Here is a 26,044-nt window from a genome sequence, read left to right on the forward strand (position 1 = left end):
CGGGTATATTCAATCCGAATGCGCGCCACGCTCGTTAAATATTCGCCGAATAGATTTTTAATTAAGTGTATGCGGCAACGCGCGTACGGGCGCGTGACTCTCGCTCCAATTTTTCGCATTGGAAAATTTTCGACACAAGAAATTTCCGACATTTTTCTCGGATGGGAAAATTCTGCTGGAAATCACTCGCGCGAAATATCTTTCTCTGCCGCGAAATAATATCGCTGCACAAATAAACGATATTTGTTTTTACACACTAGTATCATTAGTATTAATTGTACTACGAATGATATGAATCTGTAGGTGATACACACACACACACACACACAACGTGATACTTATTGAAGATGAAATTTGGTGCATAGCAAAAGAATTAAAATTATCTAAAAATCGTGCAAAGAGAAATATGAGAAAAAAAAATAATGCATTAAGTGAGAAACGCATATTTACAGTGTGTTTTCCTACAATATTTTTCATTCCGTTAAATGATCTCTGTCTAATTACGTACATTTGTCACATTTGTATTACATGCGACGTAATTGCGGAAGAATCTAGACCTCGACCCAATGCACGAGGGAATGATTTTTTTATTCGATAATTCTCTTTCAAATGGTTCTTCTCTTTTTTTTTCGTAATTTACTTCAGGTTCTCGCAGCAATAGAACCGTAAATAATACAAACACACCGGCACAGAACGAATTTTATATAATTGATGGTGATTCCACGAAGGACAAATCAGTATTCAAAATTTCATAATAAATTACATATATTAATTAAATTCGCATTTCACCGACGGTCTCGTATAACGGCGTGTGCGTTACATCCAATGTGTTTTCGCGCATTGCCAGGGACATTAATTATCTCTTGTTTTTAGTCTGCACCTTTTATTTCTATACCTCCCGTTCTGGCCTCGCCACTGCGAAGAATTATGTCGATATTTTCATCTGGTGGCGCGCGCGCGCGCGCGTATATATGCGTGTGTTATACGATGTCTCACTTTTCTCCATGAAAGCAAAAGCAGCGTGCATTTTAATGATTTAATCGTAACTTCGTGAACATCACAATTTTCGTCGCATCGTGTCGCTTTTACTTGCCAGGGGAGTTAACGCTATAATTAAAGATCGCTTGTTTCAGGAATTGAGCGTACTGTTGTAATAAACGTTTATTACGCGCGCAGCGTCTCTCACTCGTAACAAGAAAAAAAAAAGAGGTAAACTTTCTCGCAACGAACGTCATTGAATGAATAAAGTTTGAAGACATTAGACTCGAAACGCTTCCAACTCAATTACGAATATACAAGTATACTTTGAGTATCTTATTTAAACTTGGAATTCTTGTAAAACAGTAGTCTATATAAATTCCCGACATTTTTCTTGTTAAAACATCCAAAATATAACCACAGAATTGAGTCGTTAAAGAAAATATTAAGGAAATTGTAAATGCGCTCGCGTTGACTTCGACTGTGATTCGTGCGGGAAAATCTAGAGCGAAAAATTGTGATACGATGGAACGTCGAGACAAAAGTTTCTGCATGCATATGTACATACATGTTAGTTTACGTACACGTGTACATTCAATAATTAATCGTGCCACTCTTATTGCACAGTGAAGCACGCGTGAATGCATACATACGCATGTGTATACACTCTTAATGTGTATTTATAAGCGAAACAAGGACTCGCGCTTAGTTTTTTCAAGTTTCTTTTTTTTTTTTTTTGGTTTTCGTAGAATTCACGTCGGTTCGCTCTCTTATCCAAACACATTTTGTCTCAATTTATTTTATTTCGTATAGAAATAAATGTTTGACGTTTGAAATAACAATAACGTTAAAAAACAACGGAAATGGAAAGACGTTTCTAACGGCGACGGAACAACTACGCAAATAGAATTTAGTCTTCTTAAAGAAAGACGATTTTTACTCGATGTGGTCTCTTGAGGATAGTCCTTCTGAGATAGAGAAGATAATCGAATGGTTCCTTTGAAGTTTCGAAGCGTCCTCCATAAGCCCTTGATAAGGACGCACCTTTGAATTATGAACCCAGGGAAGGTGTGTGTGCGTGTGTGCGTGCGTGCGTGTGTGTGTGTGTGTGTGTGTGTGTGTGTGTGTGTGTGTGTGTGTGTGTGAGAGAGAGAGAGAGAGCTAGCCTCAAAGATACCAACTTCGTGTTTCAACGTGACGAGAGGGTAGATGGCAGTTGGATGGGGTGAGGTCGCTGGAAGCTGCCTTTGACGGGTCGATACTTGGAACACAGCACGAACGGAATCCATGGTTCCGCCCACCGAGCCAAAACATCAAAATCGCCATCGTTTTCCTATCTACGATGTTATCTCATCGATCTCGAGATATATGCCCCGTCGCACATATAAAAATTAACCGTTCCACGTGTGACGTGTAAACGGTTACATTATTGACTAACCGTGCCCCGTCATATAAGTTTCAGCAGAGCTAAGTATCATTATTTATATTGGACGTGTTATCTGGCGAATTAGACACGTGCCTCAATCTGCGCTTCTAAGCAGCCTGTAAATAAAGGGCATGCGGAATCGATACTGTCAACACCCGGGACCAGGGGCGCTGTTTACTTTAATTTAAAATTAGATCGATTTTTTCTTCCTATTTTTGAAATGACTACACTTTTAATATTTTCCTTTTCCATTTAAATAGCCTACGGAAAGTTCTGGATAACGTCTCAGATAGGATCACGTTTAACATCGCGCCATGGGATTAACAAGGGCTTATAAGATATCATTTAGACGACTTTAAGACATCTCATTATAAGACGTAATCTTAAAGACATCCTATGTTGCAATTTTGAACTCAAATCTTACATGTATCACGGAAATTTAAGCTCGAATGCATCTTTTTCTCTTTGGCTACGCTAAAATTATTAATTTTTCTTTTTTAATACTGAACGTTCATAAGCGTAGTAATAAAACAAATACTAGATGTATAGACTTCGATGATATCAAAGCAATCGGGATTCAAAGAACGAAAATGCGGACGGCTTAATTAAAAATCATCGTAATAGCAACAGATCCTTTTGTGGGAATCAGAACCGTCACGACGACACGTGCGCGCGCGGAAAAGCGCAAAACTGCAAAATAACGATATTAAATATTCATATATGCACGATACAAAAATTTCTTCCTTCATTCCCCTCCCCCCCCCGCGAAATTTCTTTTATTACGACGTAGCGTCCACTTTAATTTTACCCCGCGGCAGAAAAATTAACTCGCTTTATCATGCAAATTTTGCCCGACACAGCGGTGACCGCTACGTAGCATACTGGAACGAAGTTCCTTGTAGTAGATAAAACATTTCATGTCCGGAATGACGCCCCATATACGCCAGAATATTCGAGGACGTGTACGACGAGCTCGCACGGAGTACGGCAGGTAAAATATGTTTCACTTGGAAAATGTACCGTCATCGACCATGCATAATAAATACTGACGGCAGAATTTAGTAGAGTCGCGATTAAAACGGGTGACCTTTAAGCGTTAGAATAAAAACGATACAACCAGTGATATAAAAATTATGTAGGGGGGGGGGTTAAATTTCAGTACATTGACTTTGTAAATTTTAAATGAATTACGAATAATTGAAGTCACTCGATGAGTTGAACGTTTCAGAATGTAATGCAGGTTCAAAAAAAAAAAAATAAATAAATAACGCCTCGACAATTTTTTTGTGGTAATAGATTTGCTTGCGTAATTCATTTGAAGCTATATTGATTGTACGTACATAAAGACTGGAACTGTTTTTTTCAACATCAAAAATAAAACTCCATCAAATTTTTATGATCGAATTGGATGATAGAAAAACAAAATGTTATACTTTGCGCGTCCTATTACATTTGTATCACACGGTTATGGTCTAAAAGTTGTTTTTGTATTTTTAAAGTTTTTTAGTGACATTACGAAACGTTATATTTATGGAATTGTAAAGCTGTTTAAAAAATATTGAAGTGATAATTTGATAGGAATGTATATGCGCGCGTATTTGTGTGTGTGTGTGTGTGTGTGTGTGTGTGTGTACACACATATACATGTATGTAAAAATACAAGAAATTGTTAAATTCTTTTATAAAACTTTTCTATTTGACAATAAATCGCGTTTTCGAGATACGCCATGTAAACAAAAAAATTCAATGGAAAAGAATTTAATAATATTATACATTTTTTAAATTTATTTAAATTGAAAAGAAAATGCAATTTATTCACAAATTTCACAATTTAAATGAACGGAGAGTTCTTAGAATTATGTGTAATGTTTTATCCGACAAGAAAACATTATGTTTATTCATTATGTTTATTTCCTATTTTAACAATAAGTTTCATGCGAAGCAAAACTGCTACTTTATTATAAAAGTCGACTTTAATGCGCAGTAATATAAACAGAAGAATATAAAGCTGTACGTTATAGCAGCTTTTTATAATTCCCCTTTGAGGAAAATAGTACTTTGGAATAAATAGACAAGCAAACGATACGCGCACACAAGCTATCCTTCACATTTGTTGAAAATATCGCGTATACTTCGCGTTTTGAAGAGAATATAGCGATATAATAGCGCAATTTACATGATTATGTCGGAGAGCGACATTCTCTGCACTTAGGTGCGTCGCAAGCATTATTTCTATTGGAATTGCAGACGCGCTCGGTTACGATCCACAATTACAAATACCTTCTTCATTCCGCGTCAAGTTCACGCTCGATTATTTCTCGGAAAGCAGGAGTCCGCGAGATGAATCTATCCCAGACTTTATTATAAAAATGAAATTATTGTACAACTTGTTTGCAGAAGAACGTAATCTTTTACGTGAAGCAATCGGTGAAACGCAGTTCGTGATATAAGATACAGCTGAAATAAGCGACTTCGTAGATTTTCTATATAATTAAAAAATTCCTCGGTTTTCTAATAACAATGCATTATGTTGATAAAGCTTTATTATAATAATTAAATATATTATTCAATAGGAAAGAATTTAGATAAATTTTACTAAGATAAATTAGCCAACACTTAAAATATGTGAAAGCATCCTTAAATTCATAAATGAGAAAAAATGTTCTTAATTTAAAAATAACAGTATAACAGTTTCGTTTACAACAAAACATTATTTTATTGCAAATGACAAATGTGTACGATTTTCAAAGCAGCAACAATTTGGAATAAAACACATTTAATTAGACCCAGGAAAAAATTTTATATAAAAACATATAAATATACATAAAATATGTCCATATATGTTTATATCAGTTTCTTTTTTTTTGTAAAATTTCTGTTTGATATAAAAAGATAATAATTATACTGAAAAGATAGAAACTAATTTTAAAAATAATTTTTGCATTGCTTCTTTTAAAAAAGCTAAGTATGAAAAAAATTGTCCATATATAACCAGATATATTCCGAAATGTATATGATTATATATAGACAATTTTTCACATTTAGCTTTTTAAAAGAAGCAATGTAAAAATTATTTTTTAAATTAGTTTCTATCTACTCATTATGACTATTATTTTTTTATATCAAACAAAAATTTTACAAAAGAAAGGAAGCTAATATAAACATATATGGACATATTTTATATATATTTATATATATGTTTTTATATGAAACATTTTTTCCCGGGGATATCTTAGATTTGCAATGTATAGAATCGAAATCTGTCTGATTTATCAAGAGTTTTAGTAATTGGACGCACGTCAATCTGTGACACGATATCTCGGTCACGAACGAATGCGTATCTGTCAGCTGTCCTAATGCCAATTAAATCACTTTTCACTTTTTCTCTGAAAGGCATTGATGCAGAGCATGGCATTACGTCGCACTGTGCAATATTTATAGACACGTAAAATTGTTGAATTTTAATAACTACGTCAAAATTGTCTCTCTCTTTTCTCGTACTTCGTAAAAGTTTACGTAGGAAGACAATAGTTGATAGTAAAAAAAATGATAATAAAAATTTGATAAGAATAAAGTGGTAAATAAATGTGTCTACATACATTTCTTTCAATAATGTTTTAAATCGGAATCAGTATATTATCACTGAAAAACAGTGCATTACTGATTGATATAATTATAAGTATAACATTAAATTAATAAAACTTCATTGATTTTGAGAATAAATTATACATTAATTAAGAATTATTATTATTAATTAAAAAACGCATAATTATTTTTACGTGTTTAAAATTGCAGACTAGACATTACAAATTATTGAATAATTAATAATTATTTGGATATTAATATATTAAATATTAATGTATTAAATATTAAACATATTTGAATATTAATATATTAAATATTTAAACTTATCTACATGTACACCAAGAAAAAAAATAGTTGCGATAATTATAAAATCACTAATTTATAATCCTTTTTCAATCCGACAATAATTTTATTGTTATTAGTTATAAATTATAGCTCGTTTAAACTGCATTAAAGTTCTTTTAATCATAATATTGGTGCAACTTATAATATTATACCATTAAAATGGAAATTTTAATACTATACATAGTAAGTTGTATTATAAAATAATTACTATAAGTATATAGCTATAATTACCAATATTGTAGTAATAATTATTATAAAAATGATATTCTAGGTTGTAATTATTTTGCTATGCAATTATAGTCACAATGTTATAAGCAATGTCGTACGTCTTTCTCAGTGTACGTTACATTAATAATACTTTCAAGGTTTTGTATTCTGTTCTTGACAAACTTTGAAGGTATACAGTTAGTTCTTATTATTTAGCAGATAACAATAGATAACGATAGGCGACGTCTGCGCGATGAGCTTAATTTCCATTCAATTAATTGTCACGATGGCGCAATTGGCTATCGATTGAAATCGTATATTCCATTAACAAGCGTTTCTAGGACAACGTCGAACTGATAGATAACAGTCAACTCTTTCTATGGTAAAGTCCAAAACTCAATTCGCTTATAGTGATTCCATTACAGAAATCGACAACGTCGATAAACTTACGTAACTTTTATTTGTGTTTCGGAATTTTGTTTCGCGATATTTTCTTTTAATTTTAACATTTCAATTTATTATCGTCCTTTAAATATCGCTAAAGCTATAATATGTTCCTGCAGGTGACCCGTCATGAAATTACATGCCAAAGGGACCAAAGCATCGTTTGGAAGGTAAAGACCAATTATAATTAAATCCACCGTTCGAGATTAGTTGCACGTGCGACGTATTTTGCGACACGCAAGAGAACGGTGAGCGAAGTCACACGCGTAACGAAGAGAGAGAGAGAGAGAGAGAGAGAGAGAGAGAGAGAGAGAGAGAGAGAGAGAGAGAGAGAGAGAGATTAAGAGAGAGATGGAAAGAGAGAAGCCCACGCTAGAACGGGCGCAACAAGTGCATCCAGATTTCCGAGGTGTTGAAAGCACATCGCGTGCGTCTAAAGTTTTCGCGAATAACCAGAGCACATATTTTTCTTTGAGATTAATACGTTGAGCAAAATCTAAAAAATAATGGGAAACAGCTGAATTTTTTTTAACGCCTTCCCAGATGCATCCGCACTTTAAAGCTGTTTAAAATCGGCCAAAAGTATCTTCCAATTTAATTTTCACTTTCAATTGAATTGGAAATAATAACGAATCTATGAAGCGTGAAATATACGCGCGAGGAATTTCCTCTCGGAACTCAGCCGCAAAATGTTGCTTGTCGAAACGGCTTCATAGAATTTCCACTCTACTTTTAATACAATTCAATCAAAGTACTCCGTAAAAAAATAATTATTAAAATGATCATGAATACAGTAAGTTTTCTCCGTGCACATGAACAACTCGGAAAGTTTGCTTTAAAGAAAGAAAAGAATACAAACGTTTCTCGTATCGGACTGCCGCAAATATCGAGCCAACTGGCTTGTTCTTCTTCCGCCGCACCGCTGCGCTGGTGCAACAGGTTAGAGTAAGACAAATATATTTTTTCTCAGTCTAACTTATTGCTTGTGCCACAGTGCAACAGTGCAGCGAAAAAGAACGGACCGCAACACATTCTAAAAGTGTAACAGGCCGTACCTCCGAACTGGTCGAAGTCGTACTGTCGGCACTATCGGTATTAGCGACGGAAGGTAGAGGCGACCTCGTGCCCCTTTGGGCCCATCTGCTCTTGATTATCGCCACCCCCGTCACCGCGCCGATTTTAATGGCCGCGCTACCGCTCGGCGCGTTCCCCGACATGGTCCTGTCCTCGGCGGCACCCGCAGCCCCGCTACCGCCGCCTCCGCCGCCTCCACCGCATAACTCCAGCACGCCCAGGACCTCCGACAATTTGTCCGGCACCTTGACGAACGCGTGCAAAACAGCCGCCGATTTCGCGCCCCGGCTCACCGTTTACGCCCGCTGCCGTTTTCCCCGGCTCGTAACACGGCGGAAATAATTAGCAGCCGGGATAATTAACCGGGGAGGGTGGACGTTGACGTGACTCGTGGGGGATCTCCGGCGTAACCCACTTTTCCAGCCAGCCAGCCAGCCCTTTCACCTGTAATCGCAGAAACTCTAGCCGTCACCCGCCGCGCGCGCTGAAACGACGCGAAAATCTAACTACAATCAATTCCGCAAAGTTTACATGACATTCGCGAACGGAATATTTGGAAAGTGGATCTCGCAGTTCCTCGGAGGTAGGGGGGGAGGGACGATCGGGAGAGCAGCCCTTGTGTACTCTCGCGAGGTGAAATAACGTAGTTTTCAGTCAGGTAGCCGCGAGCAAATCTCTCTCCGCGTCCCGCCGTGATAAAAAATCAACATCTATTTACTCGCCCGACTATACCCAAACCGGAGATGAATTTTGCACCTAAATTAATAGTATAAGAGCTTTTAGTTTAAGTGCCGTTAATGAGGAGCTTTTATTATAATAGCATAAATATTACGCACGAGCGCGTACGCTGTTATGCCGAAGGAAAGTATATCAATTTGATCGAGGGGGCGGGGGTAGACCGCGGAAGGCGGAAAATAATTGAATATCTCTCGACCCGACATGTCAGAGTTTGCGGTGATCGATCCTATTAACACTTAAATATAGTCCCGTATCTCGAATGAAAGGTATATTCAATATCACCCGGCGTATTTGTTGTTATTGTCCGCGCCGTGACTGTCAATAAAATACACGCGGATGGATATTAATTGCTTTGGAAGTAAAGATGCATTTGCCTAGGGCGCAATTCGCTTTCGTTAAATCAATCAGCCGCGTTTACGATATTGCCGTACGTTTGCGGCCGATTAATTATCTCGTCACTTTACACGGACTCCCCTTCCCCCGATTCGGATATATAGCCGCCGACAGCAATCTCGACTGCCACCAATCGAGCTACATTCACGCGATTAACTGGGACCTTTCCCGATTTGTGAAATTCCAAGCGACGGAGACATTTGCGTTGCTTAAAAAAGAAAAGAAAAATACAGATTTGCCCTTTTAAAATGCTAAGCTCCTTTCGGTAAGAACAACATTTAGATTATTCGCGATAATCTATTTAGCCGATAAAGCGCGAACGATTAATAATGTATGCCATTAAAATTATATAAAGTGTAGTATATGAAAACAGCCACGAATTGAATATTGAATAAAAATCAACGGGCTGTTGAAACTGTGCGCGTATAGATAATAAATGTTAATTCTGTAGCACAATATTTATTTGAGCGCCAGCCTTGAGTTTAAAACAAATCAAATATTAATTTTACGCGTGTAATTCGTATTTGCATATCACAGAATCTAGTTCAAAGGGGGCCTGACAAATTTTTCTTAACGCATAGAGGGTACTCGCTTATTTGGAATTTATTTCTTCTTTTTCATTTCTAAACGTTACTCGAAAGAATCGTTAACCTTCTAGAATTCTCTTATGCGACTTTAGTTTTCTAGAACATCACGTCGATTGCTGGATTGCTGATTGTCACCAGGATCATTGCGGTATTTGATTAAAAAAAAAAAAAAGAAAAGAACACTCTGGATCTCCAGGTTTTCCATTAACATCGTGAAAAGGAGATAGACGATACTGATCCAGACGTCAGTTAAAATCAATATGTTTTCCGATTGACGTACCTACTTGGGTCCCTCAAAATGATATTATCGTTATCTGACTCGGACTTAAACCCTTCAAGGATTCCAATCCTTTCCCTGCGGCTGTCCACGATTTTGCCCTACTTTCTGCAAATTTATTCTTCGCCGACGTATATTTCGCCCTACACAATCGCTACTCTCCCGTTAATCCCGTATATAAAGCCCGGAATAGGGGGAGGGGGAGGGGGGTAGTGGGGGTGTCTAATTTCATTACGGTTCAGCGGTCGTGCACGACCGCAGCTCATTACTCTGTTCGCGGTCCCGATCCAATTAATTTTACGTCACAAATGCCCGTTCTATCTTCCTCGCATCAAGGACAAGATGAAATGTCTGAGCCGTCGCGGATTACGACTACTTAGACGCGACGCTGACCCGATTCGTCCGTCGGTTCGCCCGAGTAATGTCAACAAGCGGGGGCGGCCTCGCGGTTTTCACGGAACGCAGTAATGATTAATTGTATTCTTTACCCTCCTTAGGAGCACCGTGTACTGTTTTATTTACGAGCGTCCCGATCGGCACGATTATCACGACAGTCACAAGATTAATTTCGTTCGAGCACTCCCTCGCGTGCACACGAGTATACGGGATAATTTTTGTCGACCTTCGATCCCGTTCTCCGTGCGTCTACCACGACCTGACATGGATGTGTGTCACCGGGTATCACCGTGCCGCGATACTGGGCTAGCCCGACTGACTTTATACGCGCCCGACCAGTGCCAGGGCTCGTCGTGCACCACCAGAAAACGACGATTCGCCGCTGAGCGTAGCTGGTGGCTGGGGGTGGCAGGCGGTTGGTTCCGCCACCGAGGGGGTGCGGAGAGAGAGAAAGAGAGAGAGAGAGAGAGAGAGAGAGAGAGAGAGAGAGAGAGAAAGAGAGAGAGAGAGAGAGAGAGAGGAGAGCCACGAGAGAGAGAGAGAGAGAGGTTCTTAACTAGGGGGTGGAAGACGGAAGAGAAGATGGGTATCGAGCACGAAAGTGAGACAGGAAAAGGTGCGTGCGCCGCAACAGGTTACACCTCAGGGACGACAACGATTTTGGGGAGGAGACTTAGTTCTACTTTCGTTTCAACGATGCTTACTGCAATACCTCGGTACAAATATAGATAATTAGTAGCGTTGAGTAAACATGTTAATTATCATTTGTTTACAACGCGCGACAGCATTAGCCAAGTTGGAAAGGAAATTTGATCTCATGACAATTCTCTTTTAGAATTATAACGTAACGATATAATTATAATGTAAACGATAATGTTCGTGTATTTCAATTGTACCTGCATACTTTTTGTATTACACCAAATTGCATTGGGAATGGATTTTATAATAACATTAGATATAAGAAAAAGTAATGATAAAAACTGTCCACTCGTAATACGATATTTCCCCTTGATTCTTTGCAAGAAGATCAATCGGCAAATAGCAAATATACGGCGAGTAGCAAATATTTAACGATAAACATTTGACGGGGGCAAACATTTAACGGAAAACAAAAGAAAATTGGAATAAACGCAAAGTTTTTAAAACTCCTTGAATTTTTGGCCAAGTTCCACTGTTTGAAAACTGGAACCTATTTTTCAACATAAAGTTGTTCTCGTTGTTAAATTAAATTTCTGGTTAAATAAGATCACTTAAATTTTAGTTTAAAGCTCATCTTAACAAAGATCTTCTATAGAGTTTAATTTGCTAAGAGGCTCTCAAATAATTTCGCAACCAACCCGCGTCTAGACATTATACCAGACAGAAATGCATTATCGAGGGGACTTAAGATAAATAATCCTTTTTAATTTGATTTACAGGAAAATGGCACTCGGAAGAACAGCGCAACTCTTGTATACTAGCTCTATATAGAATATACATTCGCTTTCGAAATGTAAAATCGTTTTACCTTTTCTGTCGTGGTATAGAAACTCATCATACGGAAGACGATCTATATTACGGACCACATGAACAATCAGAACACACCAGTGAATAAAATTTTAAATCTATGCTTTCTCTCTTTTGTCTGTCCTTATTTCTCTCTTTCTCTTTCTTTCTCTTTCTTTCGATGACTTTTCAACTTCTTCACGATCATGGCAATGGGTATAAGCAAGTAGGTATGCAAACTACTTATTGATTGTAGAAAAGTTGTTTTTCTTGGACTATTTTTCTCACAAATGCAATGACATTTAAACGCAAATTTATATTACTGCTTGATAAAAGATTTTTCATATAAGTCAAATATATGAAAATATATGTTAATATATATAATTATATACAAAAAATATATATATATAATATATGTATTATAAATATTTTTATACATTATGTATTATATATTTATATGTTCTTGTAAAAAAATTTTTTATTAAATATTTGTTATTTTGTTAATTTAAATAACACCATGTAAACAAAAAAACAATGTTCAAAATAAAATTTCTTTTCTTTCTTCGCTCATTAATAAAAAAAACATTGCAATTGCACAATGTATAACAATTTGGTTAAAGTGCTTTCTAATAAAATGAGATTGTTATAATGATGGTAATATTTAAATTTAAGAATACCTAAGTCTTGGATGAACTAAGTAATCTCGCGTCTTTCAATATAACAGAGTATACGGAACATTAACCTAATTACAGTATACCTTCAATACACTTTGCATAAAATAGAAGTTTACAATTTTGCAAATTAATTTGGACAGAAAATTAGACAATGCAACATTTTGCACGCACGTTTTATTCAAATAACCGAAAAAATTTAATATAACGCTCTTGCCGCTTTTTTAAGGACTAAAGAAACTGAATCTACATATATTATTTTCTATTTATTGTCAGAATTTAATTTTTTCCAAGTTTTAAAAAATGTAAAACATGATTACACATTAAAAAATATTTTGATTACAAATTGAACTTTTATTTAATTGTGCAAGAAAGAGAGAGGGTAAGAGAGAGAAAGAGAGAGAGAGAATTAAACAAAATAATATACTTTTTATATATCTCGTACATACACATCATATTTATTATTATTTATATAATTAAGTTATTATAAAACTTATTATAAAATTTATTATAAAACAGAAATTTAATTAACATTTACACAGAACTTAGGAAGATTTTCTATTAAAAAGATGGATATTGATCAGTTTTAATATCGACATTTTTCATAATGATTGTTTCTTTGATATTTGTAACAACATCTATAAAAAAGTTATAAATTGTATATTAAAAGTTTTATTAAAAGTATATTAAAAGTAAAAAAATATTATAGAGATAAATACACAAAGAGAATTTTTTCTTAAGATTTACATTTAAAATTATGGTAGGACAAAATTGGGGGACAACATAAATTTTGAAATTTTGAAACATTTTGTTGTAATTTTAAAATTTAGCAAAAATAATAAGATTTAATGAAACTTTAATTTTATAAAATAGTTTGTTTAAATTTATACCAAATTTTACTGAAATTTTACTATAAGTATAGTAAAATTTTTCTAAATACATATTTGGTCTCTGACTATTGTAATTTTAAAAGTAAAGTCTAGGAGAAAATTTTCTCACTGCACATGTTTTTTTATATTAATAAAATTTATCTATCCGTGTTGTGTTGCGAGTCGTATTTCTGAAAATAATATCCGTCACGAGTTATAGGCGCTATATTGATCGAAATTCTAGATTCAATTTCTTATTTGGTAGAAAGTTCTTTATAATTATATGTACGTAAAGTTTTAAAAAACAAAGTGATAAATTTATAAATTCTATTTTTATTTTACAAGGTTATCTGTACATTTATGACAGTGAGAATTATATTCTGCTTGATTAATTTTTGCATAAATGTATGTAATACATACATTTATGTTTGTTTGCCCTCTCTGATTGCTCTTACAATTCCCCTGTTTGTATCTACAGCTTGAATTGTGCGAAAAGTAGATCCATAAAAATATAGGTCATATCAATCAAATTAAACTTCAGCCTTACATCGATTTGTTTACGTCGCCTTCGTTCTCGTACATATAAGAAGATTATTTCTTCATGATATAATACTTAGTAAAACCATGAGAAAAATAAAGTTTCATCAGAAATATGTTAAACTTTTGTACTTCATAAAATTCACTTAATAACCAAATTTAATTTTATAATTAATTTTGATTTTTCTCTATACATATATTAAACATTAAATTTATCAATATTATTCTGCGGTTGTATTTGGATATTTAAAACAATTTTTATTTTATCAAAAATTAATATTGTATATTATTATAATTAATAAGTATTCTATACGTTTTGCAGTCTTTCGTAATATCGACAATTATACTTTCTTTTGGATATGTGCAAGCCGTCTTGTCGACATGAGGCACATGTAAGACGTTATCGTATTGCGATCACGATGTATAGTATCAAACGTAGCAAAGTTCTACCTTTACCGACCTTTGGCTAATAGAAACCGACATTTTCATTTTACCGACATTTTCATATTTACTCCAGTAAATTACCGACGTGTGTAATGCTTTTTGCGATAGATCAATATATACACTGTCGGCAAGTATAACCGCTGAAATTTATTTATTTTGCTAGCACTGCACAGTCGGTATCTTTACAGATTAAAATGCATATATGCATTTTAATGCATTTTATATGCATTTTATCTTTTAACTTTAAGGGGATGCTGAACCTGTCCTGTTTTACCGATTATTTTGATTATTTCTAATTCACTAATCTTTTAATTGTATTTACAGAATTAAAAATCCTATTCCACGATTAAAGTATAGACAGTAACATAATACGCATGTAAAAATTTTATATAAAAAACAAAAAAAAATTTTTGTAAATTATAAAATTTGTAAACTATATTAAATTTTTTTTTCGTTTTTTGTATAAAATTTTTACGTGCGTATTATGTTACCGTCTGTACTTTAATGGTGCACTAAAATTCTTAAGTTAATAAAAACGCGGAGAAAGTCCGGAAAATAAAGTCTAATAACACAAAAAAATTATTAATCTGTGGAGCTAGAAAAAAAAGAGACAAAGCTATGTAATCGAGTGACAATCGTCATCCACTGATATTTAAGACATTAAGCTTATCTCAAATCTTAAACATTTTACATTAAAAAAATTTTTCAATTGCTTTAACAATTGTGATAGACATTTGTACAAGAAATGCTAGAGTTTAAAGATATACATATATATAAGCGTTAACTAAACTTAGAATTTTTTTGCTACTGTAAAGGAAAATAAAAGAAAACCTTAATGAATGACCATTATCAGCCATTACCTCGGTAATCAATAACGAATCAATAAAGTTAGCTTTACTAACCCCGGTCTGTACAGTGTAGTAACTTTTTTGTGGCTTCCTCCAGCAGTCGAGCATGTGTGACGTCGGTGCTGCGTGGCAATGGTGATGATGAAGCTCTTCGTTGTTGCTTCTCCTGATACTCGGTGGATCCGGCCAGCGATCCGGTAGATTGCTCCAATTCCACTTTCCCTTTCGCTTCATGGCGTAGTAACGATAAACTACGATCGTCATGGCCACCACTAGGGCTAATCCCGTGCCAGCAGCTGCTCCGAATATTGCGGACGAAACCATCACTTCTCTTTCGTATTACGTTAAATGAAATATTTGCCGCTTGACCTGTAAAATACATAATCTGAAAATTTGAAGTCATTACGTATGTGGTACAAGTGTTTAGAAAGAAATTACTTCTTTTTTTAGGTCTTCAGATTGAATTTTTGTGCTCTTTAAATTTTTGTTTTCCATTTTGTGAAACATCCGTTGTTCATAAACAAGAGAAAATTAGATGTGTATAATCATTCGCGTCGTGGAAATTCTTATTTTAGAATTTTTAATGTTATTTTAATTTTTACATATATCTTATAAAATTAAATTATTTTGTTTTAGTAAATTATGAAAAAGACATTTAGTAAACAGGATAAAAAGATAACGTGTTGATTAATAATATCATTATAGTACGTGGGTTGTATATAAAGTTCATGTGAAATAAAATTTGTTAACGCAAACCAGACAAATACAAAAATTAGAGCGCAAGTACAAGAGAAGAGTGACAGAAACGAGAAATTTCTAGAAAATTGGAACAATGAACATAAGAACAAAAGAACGAAACATTCTTCTCTCCTAAAACATTTATCTCTCTTACATTTCTTTTGCGCTCCTCTTTTTCAATTTATTCTCGACAATTCTCACACACGCCTCTGTCACTCTTCGCTTACACTCGACTTACGCTCCGATCTTTATTTTCGCCAGGATAACTGTACCATTATTTATATGTTGCATAATTATACATATATTAGATAAAGAATTAAAGCAAGAAGAAAAGCAAAAAAATAAAGTTTGTCAGAACAAACCATTTCCGAGGAGTAAAAGTTAATTCAACTATGGTTTTAATTGGAAATTATCGGTAATGGCATCGCTACGAGCCGCGAGTAAAATCGATAATTGATTACTGGCTTAATTGGTGGTTACATCAAATTAACTCTAAATTAAAAAAAGTAAAAAAAATTGTTAGAAACAGAAAAATTGCAAATTGAATTGTTAGAATTGAACTGTCTGTTAAACACGCAGTTGGGAGTCACATTTAAATAGCGAGAATTTGTTTTGATTAAGATAACTACGTTTCAATTATAACACGTTCTTTATTTATCAAACATATCGCATGTAAAAGCATCTTATGCAATTAACGCGCGTCGGTAATGAATTACTTGCTTTACACCGTAGCTTCATTATACTCGCTTGCAATCTCTATCTCCTTGTTTACAGAGTTTCTCACCTTACAGATACAATTACAGGAAACCAAACGTCACGTATTTTTGTAAGAAATGCGAATAATTATATAAATAAATGTTTATAAAAGTCATTCAGTCCAAAGAGATTTTTAGTCATACTATAATTGTATAATATTAAACATTTTTTGACAGATATTTTTAAAGTCAAAAATTTTTTTTTTCGATATTGAAGGTAAAAAATGCAAGACAGATTATAATTTGGAATTTATTTAACATTTATTTAAATTTAAAATGTAAGATCACGGATTTTCTTTCTATTCATATATCATATTTGTAAAATTTTAATTTACGTATTTATATGTTATTTTCATTTGTTTATGTTGTAATTAAATATTAGGCAGCGAAAAAATATTTATTATATCTATAATAATAATTTATCAAAGTCATATTATTGTTACGTAAAATACACAAACTATAAAAACGAGTTTAATGTTTCTTTCGAAGCTGCTTGCAAAGAAACTTGTGAAATTATAATATGATTGATCCTTCTCAGTCGTTATTGTTTAACTTTGTGAAAACAATAAACTATATAATTTGAGCAAATTTGAGCATAAACAAATAGAAATTTTCACAAGAATTCTCGACACGGTTTTCCCGCATATTTATTTCTTTTATTTTTTCAATTTTTGAGCTTCAACATATAATAAATTTCTTTGAGAAATATTCCTAAGGGGAATTACATGACGTAGCGCGATGTGTACTCTGAATGGGTTATTTGTATTAAACAAGCGTACGTTGGCTGTGACCTTTTACGTCACAAACTCAAGGGTTACTGATGTACGAGCATTAGATCGTTAAGCAGGCATTTCAGCCTCATAAACACGCGTGTAATATGCAAACTACATCTTACGTACGCAATCCCGCGTACTCGCGATGTATGCTTTACAGGCATAATTCCGAATTTCAAATTTTGCCTGGAAATTGGCCCATTACGCAACACATTAGAGGAGTTTATAACTGTAGAAGCGCGTGAACGTAATCGTATCAGCAATACCAATCAAACGTACACCACTCCGTTAGAAACTTGCAAAATCGTTTAATAATGTGATCATGAAGCTTGTTTTAGAATTTGTGCTCATCTCGCCTCATATTTTAAACGAGTTAGAAGAGTATTTGTGAATATTTTATCAAACTGTGCTTTAAGTATTTATAAAGTCAATATAAAATTTTTAGCGCGCCCCTTAAAATCTCTTCAAGTAATAAGATAAACTAAGATATGATTGCCATACAAAAAAAGTGGCCATAGACTAGAATTTCTCTAATAGTTGTTAAATAATATACTCTTGTGGTTATTTTTAAACATAATCGATATTGCAGTTATTTATGTGCGTACGCTATTCAAAATAACATTATTATGAATATTATACCACAATTTTTACTGTCAACTGCTTAAAAAATTTTTTACTGTGTTCATTAAAAATCATCACAATGTTGTTTTGAATAAATTACAGTTTAGCTGCAATAATCAATACATTGGACACATAATGAAGACATGTAAATTATAATGTGTTAATTATAGTGATTATATGTTATTATAATGATTATATTAAATTATAATGATTATATGTTAAAAAATATAATTTTTTTTTTATTTCTTCAATGAATACTGTAACCATCTTTCTGTTACAGTTTGGATAAGATTTTCTCAAATGTTTAAAAACTATTATCAATGATGTACTCCATAACAAGTCTTTTTTAATTATTTAGATGTTAAAACGTGTATTTGGTATATTTATAGCTAAAAATTATATTTAAAAAATTGTTTTTTGTAGTTAGAGAAAAAATTTAGATAAAATTAAAACTAAATATGTGATAATGCGCCAATAGAAATGTGATGTACCAATAAAACTAAATATGTTAAATTATAAGTTTCTTATTATTTTATAAAATGTTAAGTACATAAAACATGTATGATCAATTGCTTTATATTGCCATCTTTTCCTTAAAAGTTAGAGAAAGATAACTAATACTCATGTTTTAATATTTTAATTATAAAAAATTTCTATCGATTATTTTTATTTTAACGTTGACAGTATGTGCTTCAAGTTTCAGTAAAGTAATACATCAAATGGTATTAAAAAATAATAAAAATAAAAGTATGTTTTTGCATTTTAAAGAATTATGGCCATCATATCCGAGTTTACCTTATATCGAACTTACTTCGAGAGAAAAAAAAGTTTCTTTCTGTGTCACAGTTCTTCTAATTTAATTAGCAATTATAATGTAATTTAATATATTTAACGAATTATAAAATGCTTTTCTTAGAGAAAGAAGAAAAAAGAATAATTCTAGATGTATTACAAAAAGATGAATTCGCAACTTAATGAAAAAAATTTTTTTAACTTACAGGAAAAAATAATTCCATAATTTTATTAACGAAAAGTGATTTTATATAGTTTTATTAGCTTTAAATAGTACTTTTTAAAAATAAATTTAAACAGTATTTATTGCGGTACTTATATCTTTTTCTTCTATTTATTTGGATTTTGTAGTGTCTTGATAACACATCGCATGTATACGTAGGCGTGGTACATCTTGAACTGATTCTTGAATAATAATGAGTGAGGTTCTGAGTAAACAGCAACATCAGTGTCAAGCCGGATACCGAGAAGCGTAAATTACCACTGTCTCGGATTATCCGACGACAAGGATGAAAATGTGTCGTACTTCGACTTTAGAAACTTTTAATTCGAGACTAGTCTCTTTGCAATTTAAATTACTGCAACTACCACGAACTGTACGGTTACTAACCAAAAGCCATTTTATATGAAATAGTAATTAAGGCAAAGCAAAAAGTATTGTAAATCTCTTTTATATACAAACAGCAAATAATATTGCTTCCTTTACTTTTAAAAAATCTATCTGGCTTTAAAAAAAAGAAAAAGAGAGAAGATTATAAAATATTTTGTTTTAAATCATTATTAATGAAATCTTCTTAATACGTAAAAATTCCTAATCTCTAATATTTGATTTTTAATTAAGGCAAATAATCGTGTGCAAAAATACAGATAAAGCGTAACAAAATGAAACAAAATAAAATATAAACAGACAATAAAATATAAAGCATTATTGCCATTTCACAATAGCAAATCTATTTTTTAAACAATAAACTTTCTTTTAAATATAATACATGTAGTTTATAAAGAAAAAGTATTTTGTTGTCAACAACAAATTACCAGAGAGATTAAAATTAAAACAAATTTTAATAGATTATTATTAATCAGCGATAACAAACTTTTCCGAAATAAATGTAAGTGATTAATATTTTCTCCTGACAATAATATGATAACAATGATAGATGATGATAACAATGCGGAAATGTCGCAGTTATTAGATCCAATATTCGATCCGCTGTCTACAATATACCTATAGAAACAGAACAATGCATGACATTACAGGGGACGCATAAAAGCATCCGTTATAATAATTTATTTAGAATGGATGTAAGAGGTGTTAATTAATATAAATTCTACATTTTTACAATTCCACATTTTTCAAGTTCTTGAAAAAAAAAAAAATTATAATTTTTACATTTATTTATGTTACGTATATTTAGATGTATTTTCTGCTGTTATAAGGATTTTGTTTTAATTATTCTATAATATAATAATTGTTGTAATGACCAAATGCACAAGAAATTATTATAGAAAATTGAGTAATTTACTATGTACAATTACGAGAAAATCTGCGGGCGGTAAATTAATCCCATTAACATAACTGTCTGTCATCAGGCATTATTTCCATCTTTTCATCAAATCGTGTAATTAAAGTCGCGATACTTCCTCAGGCGGAATTAACGCGATAATTATACTTAATAACTCACCCGGAGATACTTAGGTTCGTTAAAAGGTCGCTGTGGAAGATCAGTTATCTCCAGTCCCCCAGAATTCGAGAGAACTCAGGTCAATTTATGTATTAAAGTATTTTCGGTTTAAGGATGTTGTGAAATGTGGAGGCTGTTGAAATGTAATTCCCTTTTTGGTAAGGTCATTAAAGAGTTATTAGCATCACAACGCGAAGCGTGAGACCGTAATTTCGTCGCGCATTCCCTAACGGAATTTCATCGTATCATACGGGATGTGTGCACACGCGCAACATTTCATACAATGGCATCAATGCCTCAATGCTACAATGCACCCATTCGATGCAACGTATCCTCGGGACGTATTCTCGCATGAAAACCAAAGTAAAGGACAATAACAAATCCGATTACATACGACATATTGTGATGTTAACGCTCCAGGAATATCCATTAATCGTAACGTTACGTAACGTCTTGTGTGTGATTTTCTGAAGGTATCTATATATTATATAGTAATTTAAAGGTACATTTATCTTACTCGCGTGGAAAGCCATAAAATCGCACCGTCCCTGTAACACGGCTAGTGCTTCGCCATGCAAACGTTCACTTTCTTTTCACCCGGTTAATTCCCCCGAGTATGTCATTGTTACATCAGGATGGCAGACGACATGAAAGGTTACTTTTCTCAATTTATTTCTTAACTTTTTTTCTTTGTAATTTTGTATTAAATAGTGCAATTTATTTATGCATACATCTTACTTCTAAACTATTTTTATAATTCTATAAAATATTCTAAATTACGTAAATTTGTAGTTTTTATCCGTTTAATTTATTTTTTCCAGATTCTTATGCATTTTAGTATAACTTTGGTATAATTTATTTCAAGATATATAATAAAATCTGGTGAAAGAGTAAGTTCTTCAAAGAATTGCAGATAAGTTGGAAATATAATACAACGTCTGTACAGAAGATAAATTGCGCCTTTTCATTTTTCTGTCTGCGGAAAAGGATAAGCGGTCTGTATCGTGTACATATGTACCTGACAGTCAGTTTGCGATTTATATATCGTTGTAACAAATTTGGTCTTCTGTTTATGACTTTCTTGCAAAATCGCATAAATCAATACTTACGACTAGAGCTCTTTTATACAAAATAACATAAGTAACGTGGTTGAAATTTTTTTTCAAAGCGCTTATGCGCTTACACTTATGGCTTACAATCACGTTTTATTAAAAAGAAAATACTATGTATTATTAAGGCCGTAACATTTTCTCAAGCAAATTAACACGGTAAGTATACTTATCCACATAAAAGTTATAATATTATAATAAATTAAAAATGTTAAACAAATTTTGAAACGTTCCGACTATACAATGACATAGTCCTCTTTAGTCATAACAAATTACCAATATTTATGAACTTAAAACATGAGTGAAATAACGCAAACGAAATTATAATTAAACAGTTAAAAAATGATGACCATTAAACAACCATAAAACAACGCATATTGTCTATAAAAATATGTCATAACAAATAAAAACGTGAACGAATAAATAATCCAATCGAATTGATAATAAAATTTTTCCGCAAGTCGGTTTTTATCTTAAAAGGACAGAATAGATAGTCAAAAAGTCTTGTCGAGAAAACTAAAAAATCAAACCCGATGGAATACATGTAATTTATGAATAACATAAACTGATATGCGTATTGCAAAAAACGATAAACTTATATATGTTGATTCCAGGTAATATTAGAACGAGCAACAAAGAGTATTCGACAAAGCGCCAAAAATGACACGTTCGGTAATCTTAGGCAGAATACTTATATAATTATGCAAATCTATATGTTTATGTTAAATTTGTACTTATGTGTATATAGTTTTTGAAAAATATTCTAGGATTTAAACTTTTAAGCTTGCATCTAACATAAAACATTATATATATATATATAATTACATCATTATATACATAATTGTAATTATTTAATTGTGCACAATATAAAATCACATTTAATCAAACATATCTACATAGAAGCAAATTTGGTATATGTACAATATAATATCTATTACATATGATCATATATTATTATACACTCTTATTATGTATCGCGTAGTAAAAGTTTTACAAAGTACCTCGAATTTAAAGGTACTACGTGCTGCACGATTAAGAGTATAATTTGAAAATTTTTGGAGTATAATAACTTGGATTTTCATACAACACTAATTGTTGCGGAAAGTTTTTAGAAGGCTTTTAACCTTTCACATTTTATGTATAACAATTCTGAAAGAATTTTACAAAATATCGTGTAAAATGTTGCAATAAAAATGTTCCTAAAATCTTAGGAACTATTGCAGTTAATATTAAACTATTGCAACATGAAAATTTATAAAATCCATTATATATAAATTTCAATTTTCTGCATATAATAAATTAAGTATCAGAAATAATATTTGAATTTATTATATTTAGAAAATTACGACAAGCAATATTTAAAAAAATTATTGTTTTAATAACATTTTTGCAAATGTTTCTAATCTGCAATTTATAATATTTTTGCAGAAAAGTTGCAGATCTTTTCCAGTAAACTTTTCTACAAACTTTCAAATACGAGAATCGTAAACGTTTTGATGAACATTTTTGTCATTTCAGAACTATTTTGGAAATGATGCAGACACAGTCAGTGGAAGTTTTACGAAATGTTTCATTTTTCACGTGTAAAAATATTTTTGACATATTTCTAAAAAATTTCGGAACTGTATAAGATCCTAGAAACACTAAGAAATTTTAATTGTTCTTCCTGTAATCTCTTAAATATGCTCGTTTTCGTATTTGCAAATGATTTACGTTGGATATTTAATAAATAGTAGTATCCATGCACTAACTATAAATTTTCCGTAGTACAATCGCATTATTAAAATCTCGACTCAACTAATCTTTCAATAAATTGGCAACAATTGATCCAAAATTTAACTACATTATCGGTTTACATAACCATTGTGTTATTTTAAAAACAAAACTGCGATTCAGCTGAGAAATGATAGAGAATCTAATAAAATAATTTTAATTTATTCAATATAATTTCTTCGCTGCTAATATAATTGAATTAAATATAAAACATTTCTCTAATAATTAATTTAAAAGACAAAGTTAAATATTTACTATAATGTGTGGAAAATTTAGCACATATTATTAAATTATTATTATATTATATTATTTTTAAAGTAGTACATTGTACATAAGTATATTTTATATAAAGTATACAAATAAAATATAAAATTTTTTAATATAAAAAAGTTGTCATATTATAAATATTAAACAATAAAATGAAATAAACATGTTACAGAACACTAATAATATATATAATTATAGTTATTTATATATATTTATAAATATATATTAAATATGTATTCTCTTACCTTTGCAATAAACTCAGTAAAACCCAGTAACAAGAAAACCCAACGCAACTCACTAAAGACGATAAGTGAAGAATCCCATTGGAGACAGACAGTAGAGACAAACAATTTAGTCCGACCCTTCAGTAGAACAGCAATTCAATTTATCCGACAGCTAACGTAGTCGAAAAACGGCGCTTCGATTATTTATCTTTTATATTTAAATTCTCTCTGCAAAACATTGATTCCAATTTTTTACCAGCTGTGTAGTAATCTTAGTTTAATTCAATGCAATTAAAATGACTGTTTAGTGATTAATCTTGATTAAAATGTTAATAATAATGAAAAACGTAATTATTAAGATTAGAAAGCTTTTACGATTAATTTTTTAAATTGATGATAAACTCATATGGTTGTTGCTGGTCTCACGACGCGTCAACGACTGAACCTCTACAGCGAGTTTAGCCGTTGGGGAGATGGAGGGTGCGAGAAGGCGGTAGAAAGAGAGGGAGAGATCGAGAAATATTGGCGAACACAGGATGAAAAAGGGAGGAAAGAAGAGAGGGAATAAGAGAAAGAAAGTAAGGTAGATGAAGGAGAAGGTATCAGATAGAGACCAGCTTGAGATTGCGAGCTAAAGTAGACACGGAGGGAAGATAAGAGAAAGAAAAAGGGAAAGAGAGATAAAATGAAAAGAAAACAAGAGAGAAAGATACAATGCTGATCGAGAGATATAAAATAGAAAATGGAAAACAAAAAGAATAGGGAAGAAGCACGTAAGGTACATGTCAGGGGGAAGAGAAATGTCAGGTGGCAGTCCGCCCACCTATCTCGCTGATATTCAGTTTTATCAGAGGGCTATCAGCCAGACAGGCTTTTTATCAGTAATGGTCAACAATCGTATATTGTGTTTTTTGTCGATGTGCACAGATTGTCTTTTGGCTAAGCGAATAACGAAAAATATTGAGATTTTGCAGCTTATTTTTTACAAAACAATAATTGTTATATTATATCTGTGCACACATATTTGTATTTAAACTTACATAAATACTAATAATGCTATGTGACGTATAATATTTACAAAATTGTATATTTAATTTTTTGTATATAAAAATATGTACAAAATATAAATTTTTTAACAATTAAAAAATCAATTATTTTAAACAATATTTATAAATTATGAAATATTGAGAGAGAGAGAGAGAGAGAGAGAGAGAGAGACCGCAATATAAAAAATATAAAGAAAGCGGTTATAAAGTGTACGTGTTCTGAAAGATTCAGTTTGTTAAATATTCAGTATGTAAAATATTTTGTTAAATATTTTCTATTTATGTAAAATAAAATAATAAAATAAATAATTTTATTTATTTATACTTTGACAATATTATTTTTTGCTATTTTCATTGCAATGTGAAAATTATCTGTCAGATATTTCAACGCAACATAAAAATTTTCTATAAGAAATGGATCAGTGTACTAAATTGACTATTAAATGATCAAAAACATAGTGCACAAAGAAATATGAGTTTGAAAATATAACGCGCACAAAACTAATAAAAATACGGAGTTCTATGGAGAGGAATATTAAAGTTTTTGTACGCGCGTATATATAAAAATATGCCTACATTTGCATGTAAATTCGATTTTATTTCGCAATAAGAATAAAGTTAAAGATTAAAAAATAAACTTAAGAACGTGATACAAAAGACAAAATGCTTTTTTTTAATATCGGCTAACAATAAGAAACAACTTTAATTACATGACGACAAATATAGTTTAAACTTAAGTTATTTAAATACAAAACAGAAGTTCGCAGGTAAAAGACAGAAAAAAATAAAATTTGATGTACAAGTACGATGTAAAAGATATCTTTTTCTTTTTATATATTGTTCTTTATTTCTTAAAATTATTATATAATTATTAATATTTTATATTAATTAATTTAAAAATTACCAAAACTTTTATATCATTATTATATAATTTTGTTTTTAATTTTATTTAACAAATAT

General features: G+C 31.9%; 1 protein-coding gene across 9 annotated transcripts in view; it reads right to left on the reverse strand.

Moving 5' to 3' along the window:
* LOC105832478 (synaptotagmin-5) overlaps positions 1 to 24,469 on the reverse strand; it is a 31,150-nt gene extending 6,681 nt beyond the window's left edge. The window contains exons 1-2 of one of the 9 annotated variants that reach the window (XM_012673455.3): positions 24,060 to 24,469; positions 15,359 to 15,673 (exon numbers count right to left, since the gene is read on the reverse strand). In XM_012673455.3, coding sequence (XP_012528909.1) covers positions 15,359 to 15,628 — 270 coding nt within the window. In that variant the 5' untranslated portion in view covers positions 15,629 to 15,673; positions 24,060 to 24,469. Of the gene's footprint in view, positions 1 to 8,040; positions 8,566 to 10,289; positions 10,794 to 15,358; positions 15,674 to 24,059 lie in introns of those variants that run through there. The other 8 variants (XM_012673454.3, XM_012673463.3, XM_036286102.1 and 5 more) reach the window with 8 other exon arrangements.
* Positions 24,470 to 26,044: the final 1,575 nt, after the last annotated feature.

This window comes from Monomorium pharaonis, chromosome 4 (assembly GCF_013373865.1).
Source record: "Monomorium pharaonis isolate MP-MQ-018 chromosome 4, ASM1337386v2, whole genome shotgun sequence".
NCBI classification, from domain to species: domain Eukaryota; kingdom Metazoa; phylum Arthropoda; class Insecta; order Hymenoptera; family Formicidae; genus Monomorium; species Monomorium pharaonis.